The sequence below is a fragment of the Sinocyclocheilus anshuiensis genome, unplaced genomic scaffold (genome assembly GCF_001515605.1).
Source record: "Sinocyclocheilus anshuiensis isolate Anshui unplaced genomic scaffold, SAMN03320099.WGS_v1.1 scaffold1620, whole genome shotgun sequence".
Classification (NCBI taxonomy): Eukaryota; Metazoa; Chordata; class Actinopteri; order Cypriniformes; family Cyprinidae; genus Sinocyclocheilus; species Sinocyclocheilus anshuiensis.
In genome coordinates, this window is record NW_015558680.1 from 823949 (window position 1) to 834859 (window position 10911).

General features: G+C 38.5%; 1 protein-coding gene across 1 annotated transcript in view; it reads right to left on the bottom strand.

Annotated features, from left to right (window-relative positions):
* fgf14 (fibroblast growth factor 14) overlaps positions 1-10911 on the bottom strand; it is a 61153-nt gene that overhangs the window by 42108 nt on the left and 8134 nt on the right. Inside the window, exons 2-3 of the mRNA XM_016477593.1 lie at positions 7751-7861; positions 2262-2365 (exon numbers count right to left, since the gene is read on the bottom strand). Coding sequence (XP_016333079.1) covers positions 2262-2365; positions 7751-7861 — 215 coding nt within the window. The remainder of the gene's footprint in view (positions 1-2261; positions 2366-7750; positions 7862-10911) is intronic.

A 10911-nucleotide genomic window follows, 5' to 3' on the forward strand; every position in this document is an offset into this window, starting at 1 on the left:
AGTACTCTAGCCCAATAATGTTGGGGGATCCAGTGGGGGCGGCAGCCATATTTTAGGGTGACCCTGCCACTCTTTATCGCAACTCTGCTAAAAGTGCCAGTACGTGCGCTCATTGGCGCCCCTTCAGCTGGTGGCGCCCTAGGCGACCGCCTAGCTCGCCTATGCCTAGAAACGGCCCTGATCTACAGGATAAGTGCGCTTTTTTTATTCACTAATGAAAAATGGCCTCTAATGGACGAAAGGTCAGGTAATAACTGCACATTCTCATAGAAAAGAGGAATAATGACAAATGAATGTACAAACCTCAGAGAGCAGACAGAGAAAAAGGAGGGGAGCTTTCTCTGCCATTACCTGAGTCATTCACACAGGAACAGAGAGAGCAGAAAAGAAGCAGTGATAGAAAGCTGAGAGAGTGTGTGGGCGCATCCATAGAGTTGATTAGTAAGCCCATTAGGACCGAGAAAGATTGTCATTGTATAAGACTCCCCAGTGAAATATGCTGGGTCAGCTGTGGCTGAATATTGGAAGTTTTTACTTGTTACCATGTAAGAACAGCTTCTGCATATCAAATGTCTAGTCCATATAACCATTATTTTAAAACTAATGTCTAGCACTAAAAATACCTGTATAATTGGAAACATGTATGGGGCATATACAGAGACACTTTAGAAAATATATGACAACAATAAAAAATATATATCAAAGCAAGTGGAATTTATCTTAGCGCAAACACTTTTCAAGAAAAACATTTCACATCAAAGTTCAAATTATGAAACAATAGTTGAATTATTTTTAGACCAACTGGTCACTGCAAAAACAGCAAAAAAGTTCAGAGAAAAGGTGTAAAATCACATTTTCAGGTCACACTTGGTTTGACATTTTATCTAATGCAGTTCAATTTATTTATTTTAAGTGTGGCTTAAATGTCCAAAACGATCTAAATACTTTTGGGGGTTATGTCACATCGCCCTTTCTCTGTATGCAAAGTTATCTATATGTGGTGACTCTTACATTTAAATTTAAATGTATTAATTCAGTAGACCCTTTTATCCAAAATGACTTATAAATTAGGAAAATAATGTGATTCATTCTAAGGAAGTAGCAACATAAGAAGTGCTATAATGCAAAGTTCCAATATTTTTGGAGCTATAGATTGCGTATCAACAGGATTCCCTCAAGTGCTCATGAAAAAGATGAATTTGAACGGTTCAGTCCTCTGTCAAATAATGACCAGCACCAGAGAGGAAAAGTAACAGCTCACTGATTGCCATGGTTGCCAGTAATTAATGACCATATGGTCAAGGTGGATACATTGCGCTGTAGGCTAAATGTAATGTTTGATGGTAAACATGAAGACTTTAATGTAGTACAAATGTTTCAGCAACAGATCGTGATAAAACCACTAATGGTGTGCATAATTGTGGTTTGCATTTAAAACTAAAACCACAACAGAGACATGCTCTATTATGTATTATAGCTACATAATGATTTCTGGCATGTGAAGACATTTCTACTTAACTTCTCTCAGCTACCCATATACCTATCTGGACAGATACAACTTCTAGTGCAATATTAGTTATTAGAGAAAGAAATAATAGATCACAAGATTTTCTGCTCAAACATTTGTGGTGGTCACAATGACTCATCTCTTATCTGCCATGAGAATATTTCTTCAGATGAGTTTGAGCTCAAGGTGTATAAAGCAGTAGTGAAGAGGGTATCAGCTTTGAGCCTGAGCTGATGTGTCATTGTAAATGAGATGGCCATGCCGACATCTCAGAGTGAACCACTGACAGATATTGTGAGCGAGAGTGGGCAGACTGCAGATTTTGTATGTGTTCAACATCGCAAAGTCATGATGTTTCTAAGTTAAACTATGGTAGATTTAAAATCCAATCAAAACCTGTTTCAGAACTAAAGTGAGCTTCCCTATAAGACATACTTCAGTCTAATTACAACTAACTATTTTACCCAATATTTGTGTGTGCTATGTATTTTTTTGGCTATTAAATAATAGTGTCTATAGAATAGCTAATGTAAAATCAGTTGTGTATCAATTCTCCCGTGTACAATCAGTCAGTTATTATAACTGTAGGATACTGCCTTAAAAGGATGCTGCTTATGTAAACAGTAATTCACTAGGATCTGTAACAGCGCAACAGAGTCTGCCATCTGTAATGCCTGAATTTGTCACAAACATCTGAAGTTCAATTAATAGGATTGTTAGAATTGTTATCCCAAGTATACAACCGTGTACTCACTGATGTGTACAGATGGCCTTCTCCATTCATGGCAATGTACAAGCCCGTCTTCACAGACTGAATAGCAACAACCCGAAGGCCCACAGGGATGAGGTTGAACAACGCTGTAAAGACAATACGGGGGTTAACAAACGTGACTTTCCCATAAATTCAAAATTCAACAAATTATATCTAAAAAAAAGAACTGAGGAATTACTGTCAAATTTTAAAATTAAAACACAACTATTACAATTTTTGAAGAAAATGTGAGTATGTGGTTGCTATGGTGCTTTTGAATGTTGCAATGCAGTTCTAAGAGTGATTAGGATGTAGAACAAACCTCTAACCCTAATAATAATAGCAAACATCACTAAAATGGAATTAGAATGATAAACAATGGGCTTCAAATCTCAACCCATAAATTGAACACGGGCCACACTCCACAGAGTGCAAAAACAGGGATAGTGTGAAGCATAAAAACTGATACACAGAAATTGAATGGAGGCCTCATATTATGTAGAATAATTGTTTTTATGCCCAGTGGGCAGCAACAGAAGCCTGGCGCTACAAGCTGGAGCATAGAAGGCTAGCGATTGGAGGCAGTAGTAGTGCGTGGCAGATTTAATTGATCTTTTGTTGTTGGAGCAGCTCTTCGGTCTTGTTATGTAATGGCCATTGTTTGTACTGGAGGGGAGAAACAGCCTAGCTGGTGACACTAAGTGCATCCAAAGGGGTGATTTAAACCTACAGTGTAATGAACTAAATTCAACTCACTGGTAATTGGCAGAGCTCCCGGGGTGCTTGAATGAAAATTATTTCAGAAAAGCCCTGGTCTGGAAGACTCTGGTGTGGCAAAATATGAGTGGGACGGTTACATCAAAGTGAGTTTCTGGAAGTGCTCCACGGGCACATTGGAACAGATTCTTAGAAGGGAACAAAATGGACTTTGCATCCTTGCCTTCCAAAGAGAGCATGATATTAAATGCTATTTCATTTTTTTTCTTCGCCCCGTTTCACTCCATCTCTCTATCTATATTTGGCTTTGCAACTTACAGAATTTATATAAATAACCAATATTAATAACTTCCTAAAAAAAATCAAAGCAAGTGGAATTTATTTTTAAGATAGCACAAGTATTTTCACAAAAAAATCTAATTATTAAATAATAGATAAAAACGTCTCAGGTTACCCATGTAACCACGGTTCCCTGAGAAGGGGAACGAGACACTGCGTCCCCTAGAGGACACTTTGGGGAATGCCCTCAGCGTGACCGGTGTCTGAAGTGCATGTGGAAACACGACAATGAACTTGTCATTGGCCCATGACGTGTTACTGGTGCGACCAAGAGTATAAAAGGGCACCTGTAGCACACGTCATCAGCTTCTTGTCTGAAGGAGACGTGCACAGAAATGCCTGAAGCATGGAAAGTGGACGCAGTGTCTCGTTCCCCTTCTTAGGGAACTATGGTTACATGCGTAATCTGAGATGTTCCAAGTCGCGGAATAGCCCACCATCTCCACCTACCTCTCATCTGTGAGTGCAAAACAGAGGGAACCTTGCACTAACATAAGGTAAATATAAGAAGTGGGAACGCGAGAAGTGGTGCTGCCCATCTACTTCTTAACGTCTTGATATTGTGAGGATCATAGCCGAAGAGGTGGGACGCGAGCCGCGGAATAGCCCACCATCTCTGCGCACTTCTCACATCTATGCACACAAACGGAGGGAAACCCCTTCTGTGCTATCACATGGTAATTTACAAGAAGCTGGAACGCGAGAAGCGGTACTGCCCATCTACTTTTAAACGTCTTGATATTGTGAGGATCATAGCCGAAGAGGTGGGACGCGAGCCGCGGAATAGCCCACCATCTCCGCGTACTTCTCACATCTATGCACACAAACGGAGGGAAACCCCCTTGTGGTAAGCACCGCAGGTCATAAGAAGTGGGCCTTTAGCAGATCCGCTTGGTAAGCCTGCAATACAGAGATAATATGCAGGGTACCGCCCGCCTGCCCAGCCGCCACGTATGCCTTGCCCACGAGCCTAGATGTAAACTGGCACGGCTTCGAAGGCAAGGTAGGAGCCCTCCACGAAGATGCCTGGGGAGCCGCGAGATAACCCGCAAGGGATTCCTCCATCTGAGGCATCTTCGTGTACCCGCTGTCTTCCAGCCCCTTCACATTAGCGTAGTTTGACTTGTTAGGGGGAAAGACGCGGGCAGAGAAAGGATTCCTCCATGACCTCAACAGCTCGCTGTGAAGCTCAGGGAGGAATGGAAGGCTCGGAGGGGCGGAGCGTTTATATAGGGAACAAAGATGTTAGTTCAAAGAAAGGGTCTCAAATTATTTGTTTGCTGATCACATTTGGTTTGACATTTTGTTGTCTAATTTATTCATTTTAAGTGTGCCTTATTTGTTCAAAACTGTCCAAATTCTACAAATCTACATTTGGGTTTACAACTATAATTCTACATAAAAAATATATATATATATATATATATATATATTTAACTTAAAATTCAAACTTATTTTTCTCCCTTGCAATCAATGCTGTTTCCTTTCGGAAAGGAAAATCTAGTAACTGCTGTTGTTGGATTACTTCAGGGAAACTGATTACTTCAGTAAAAATTGTAAATGTTTTTATATTGTTATATGCCAACTCTACATTTATTTTAGGGTTTCTGCAGGATTTTTAAGCTGAAATTTAAGACTTTTTAAGACCTTTTTTAAGACCTGCACAAATAAATTTAATACCATATGAGCGGGGTAGGGCAATGCCTATAGTACCATATTAAACTGTAAAATTACTGTAAAAAGCATAATTTACAGTTCAGATACAAGTTTTCACAAAAACAAACGGTTTTACAAATGATCAACTTTACATTTCAGCCTTTAAACCATTTTTAAGAAAATGGATGAGTCAAAAGTATTAATTATTAACTTAATTATTATGAATAAATTGTTATATAAATTAAATAACATAAATTAGGGGTGTGAAATATTGACAAAAAATGATATTTTCTGGGATTTTATCGATAACTATAATTAGACGATATTTCACTGAGTGTTATTGTGCTGGTATTTTAAGGACTACCGTGGACAGCTGACTCCTGAATTTTTGATATTCTTCATATTCTGTGTGGTCAGTTCACAGCAGTGATATAAATTAATCTTTTCCAACAAGTTTTATGGGCATTTTTACCTTTATAAAGTCATTTTTTCTAAAAGTGTGCATCATCTTTTGAGTTAAATTCTTCCATTTGGGCTTTTACCAAGCAAATGAAATCAGTATCAACAGAATTCATCTTTGCAATGCAGAGAAAACACAGAAGCTACATCTGAAGTGGCATTTAAATGTATTTACACACTGTTTAATGCAGCTCTGAGGGACATGGAATACTTTAACCTGCAGTTACAAATGCATAAATAATGTTTTGATATTTTAAACATAAAACATTCAAAACTGATGTTTGAAATTATTACAAAAATTAAAAGATCATTTAAATGTGAAGTTAAAACCGCCAGTAGGTGGCAGCAAGTCACTGTTAATAAGTGAGTCATTGCAATTGAACCGAATCATTTAAACGGTTGATTCATTCAGGAACGAAACACTGTCATGTTGCTCAGAGACGCAAAACAGTGCTGTGGCCTTGTTTGGTATGATTTTTGTTGGCGAAATAGAGCAAAAGCAGGCAATATGGTGTCTAAAACGTAAGTCTCTTAATATTAACTTCTTGTTTATTGAACTGTTGTCTTTTCGCAATATACTCGATAATGTCAAATCGCACATAGTTAAAACAACAATTACGATATTAAGGCAGACCATTCATATCGCACACACCTTTACTGTTTAGATTTTTATAATGTATTGTTTTCTTATCAATCCACCAGTTCACATTTAAAGGTCTGCGTGTTTGCAGTGTAAAAGCATGGGTGGATTTTCGCATTTGTCTGAACTCTGATCAAAACAAGTTTTATTGAAATTGCACATTCATTCTCTGCTAGCAAGAGGCGCGTTTGGTAGAAATATAACTGTTTCCCCGGTAACGGCAGAACACAAAGCAGTGCAGCACTGGACTTTGAACGTGCAGCGCTCATGTTTAATAGCCTTTTGAAGTTTAATCGTCACATTGAGCCATATCGCAATTCTGGTCTTTCCGTCCCCAAATTTTTTCTACCCCCATATCTTGAATTATCTGATAATTCTAAATGCATTTTAATAGACTGATTCATGCAGTGAAAGAAGGCACTCTAAATGCGTACGTGCACTAGTAGTTAAAACAACAATTACGATATTAAGGCAGACCATTCATATCGCACACACCTTTACTGTTTAGATTTTTATAATGTATTGTTTTCTTATCAATCCACCAGTTCACATTTAAAGGTCTGCGTGTTTGCAGTGTAAAAGCATGGGTGGATTTTCGCATTTGTCTGAACTCTGATCAAAACAAGTTTTATTGAAATTGCACATTCATTCTCTGCTAGCAAGAGGCGCGTTTGGTAGAAATATAACTGTTTCCCCGGTAACGGCAGAACACAAAGCAGTGCAGCACTGGACTTTGAACGTGCAGCACTCGTATTTATTCAATGAAATCATAGCCTTTTGAAGTTTAATCGTCACATTCAGCCATATCGCAATTCTGGTCTTTCCGTCCCCGTGTGGAGACCGGGTCTCGTGCACCGCCGTCCTCGCCCTCTTGGGACCCGGAGGCAAAGGATCCTGCTCTTTTATTGAAGTTTTGGGTACCAGAAACAAACGGGAACAAAAGATTCTCCACCCGGCCCTCCTCCGGAAACACTTGCGGAGATTTGTCTTGCTAGAAGGCTCGGCTCCAAAGCGAAAAGCTGATGTGCGTTTGCACGCGCTCTCCTTTTATACCCGCGCTGCGGGGCGGGGTGCGCGTGGCGAAACACGCACGCCAACTGTCATTGGCTTGTTTAGTTAACACTCAAAGGTGATTGGGCTCTCGGGCGAGATCCCAATTCGTCAGTCACGACTGACGTAACGTCGAACGTGACTGACTGAAAGGGAACCCTGTATTTTCTGCATTTGTGTGGGTGTGTTTTTTAGTGTCACAAATGTCAAGTGTCATCTTCTCTAGAAGTGTGTGACTGACAGAGAGCCCTCTGTTTGTCACTCTTTCGTTACAGCTGCATATTAAAATCAAATTAAGCAGCTGGCCTGAAGCATTTGAAAAGCAGACCCAGTAGAGGCTAATAATACACCACTGCCTCCTGAGTTATCACCTCACATGCACACACACATCTCCCCAAGGACCAGCCTACTGCCATATCAGCAACAGTGATAACTACATAAAATGAATCAGTAACAGGGATTTTATAAATGTGTGTAGTAAAAATAATATATGCATTTGAGCACACATTACGTTTTAAGTGTAGCTGTAGCATTTTGTGCACTTGAAATATCAAGCAGGTGTCATTCCTTCTGAAACACTTTCATGTTTTGATTATTATGTGCAATAATGATGAAATTAGAGGGAACTCACAAGAATTACTACTGTCATCCTTAGTCCCATCAAGAGATCCATCTGGGTTCATTTGCAAGTAGTATCCCTGCCTGCAGTATAACCTGGTCACTAGACCCTTGAGCTGGGGATCTGTGGAGAAAGACAGAAAACACTCAATAATCAACAAACTTATTTTAGATTAACTACAGTCTATAGACATTACAAATGTAAACCTAAGTTTATGTAATCTTCCAATACATGTAAAGAGAATGATGTAAAGTTATATTCCACACAAAAATGAAAATTCTGTCATCATTTATTCACCCTCATGTCATTCCAACCCTGTATGCATTTCTTTCTTGTACAGAACACAAAAGACGATATTCTGGAGAACACTATGAACCAAATAACACTGGAGCCCATTGACTTCCATTGTATGGACAAAACATCTTCTTTAATGTTCCACAGAACAAAGAAAGTGCTGTGCATTGACTTTAATATGAAGTAGACTCCATAGCGCCCTCTTTAGCTGGGCCTGATAAAGATTTGTCTTAACCATCTGGTGTCAAATTTCATACAAATCAAATTATTTCCTAATAATAATAATAATAATCTAAAGCATATTGTTACATTAATGTGATGACATAACCGTAAAGCAGAACAGTAGAAGATATAAAGATAATTATAAGTTGATATCAACAGGGAGCTTAACAGAAAAATCAGTGAGGTAACCAGGCAAGTGATCTCACTCTTCACATGAACAGTTTGAGTAGCACTGTAATCTGATTGCTAAACAGAAGGGGATGGTTTTATGATTACAATTTGTTGTGCACAAATTGTCATAGGTCTGTTTTTGGACAGAATTTAACTGGATTTTAGGATGTCATACTATAGTAAAAAATTAGGATAAAGGGTGTCCACTCCTGTGTTCCTTTTGACTTCTTACTTACAGCAGTAAGAGAAACAGATTTTTCACATGCGAGTGGAGATCTAAAGGAAATAACAAACCAACGAAGGTTCTATCAAAACACTGTCCTTTATTTCAGAGTTCATACACGCATACACACGTTACAGCTACACTGTTTTTTGAGTTGTGTTTACTCAAAAGTATCGCTAATGGAATATCAAATGTGTGCATACTAGACGGTGCTAATTCAAAAAGACACAACAGCAGTCTGCACTGTTGGAACGCATCTAAATACAGTAGACACGTGGTGGAGGAGCGTTCAAAAGCAGAACCAAGCATTCACACCAAATGATCTCATTCCAAGTCTTCTGAAACATTACACAGGGACATGCGTCGCTCCAAGATTGACATCAATAATTGTGTCTTCAAATCAATCACAATGTACCAAATCTGAATATGCAGCTAAATTTGTATTTCACAAAAGAAAGTCATAAAAGTTTGGAACGACATGAAGGAGAGTAAATGATGAAAGAATATGCATTTTGGTATATGCATTATCTATTTAAGTTTGTAAATGTAGTATGTGCGAATTGTAAAACGATAGTGTGAAACAAAAAAATAAATAAATGAAAAAACATACTACTGTTGGTTGTTTAAATCTGGGGAGGCTGTGTTGTGCTTTAGCAAACACTGCTCGAGGGTAATCACATAAATAGATACGAGTGACACCAATTTCATGAGACAGGAAGGAAAAACAGGAGAATTTCTTACAGTATAAAGTGCCGTAGCCTCATTTGGCTATAAGGGTCTCCTGTGATACACTTAACCAGCCTTGCTGTGCTTAACTTCAGGATGGTAAACAAATAACTGCCTTGTCATATTGATGTAGGTACAATGCTGCTGTTTACCGTTGGCCTGCTGCCCTGGATTTGCCTGCGTTAGGCTAGAAGAAACTGGCACATCAAAGGTGGAGAGAGAAATAAAAAGAGAGGGTGAGAGAAAAGAACAAAAGGAGGAAGGAGAGGGTGAGTTTAAAGGGAAAGATATATACAAAGAATGCTGATCACAGTGGTGCTTTATGATATCTGCCTCCACCTACACAGTGATGCTGCTGAGACAGCATCTTAAGATGCTTAAAGACAACAAAAAGCTCCCCAGCATTTACTTACAGGAAAAAATTAAAATAAAAAAACAAGATCAAAGAGATGGGCATGAGCTACAGTTCCATATGCATCCCCAAATGTACGCTTGCAATATTTATTGGATGTAAGGAAAATTTAATTTTCTTTCAATTTTTTAAACTCACCACCATGAGATGCCTGAATGTTGCTACGTGTAGTTGTAAAAGTGTTCAGACTCTTTTTGTAACATGTTGCTATGCAGTTGCTAAGGTGTTCTGGGTAGTTCCCAAGGCGCTGATAAGTGGTTGCTTTTTGTTGTTTTGCATCTTGCTATGTAATATCTTTGCTAGGGTGATATAGCAGGTTGCTGGACCAAGTCAAAGGAACCAACCTTCGAGTGTCTATGATATTCTGGTCTCTAAATATGGCTTAGTTCCCTCATTTAATACAAGGCTATTATGGGACATTTTTTTCAACTGTTTTATTGTCCGCCAGGGAAAAATCATGGAAAAGTAATAGCACAACTCTCTTCAACAAGCCATCTAATTTTAAGTATAACTGTAGCACAAATTGTACAAGACAAGTTTTGAAATGTATCTCAAGCAAAATCAATCAAAATAAATGGCATCCAGGAAATCAATTAAGTACATCATTAACATAGCATAAGAACATACATCTCTCACTCCCTCTATCCATATAATTACTTACTAGGAATGTTTACTCATTCTGATGTCTTTTCAAAACAGTTTTGGAGTTAATATTTTGAGAAATGCATTTTTTTACATGCAATGAAATTCTATGGGCTCCAGTGTTATTTTACCCCAAAATTCTTCAAAATACCTTCTTTTGTGATCCAACAGAAGAACGAAATTCATGCAGGTTTAAAATGACATGAGGGTGAGAAAATGTTGACAGAAGTTTCATTTTTTGGAGGACTATCCCTTATAATCGTATATATTATCATCTTTACCAACGCTTTGCCACACTGAATATTTAGAATCAAGCATTGTGACATCTGAAAATTCAATAAATACATTTTTTAAAGATGATTGACGTTCATAACATCCATCCTGATAAAAGGTAAGCAGCAGGTGCATGGTTGTGTGTGTTTGGTGGAGAGAGAGACAGAAGGAGACAGGTGGAGGTAGCTATCATCAGACAGACGGGGACGG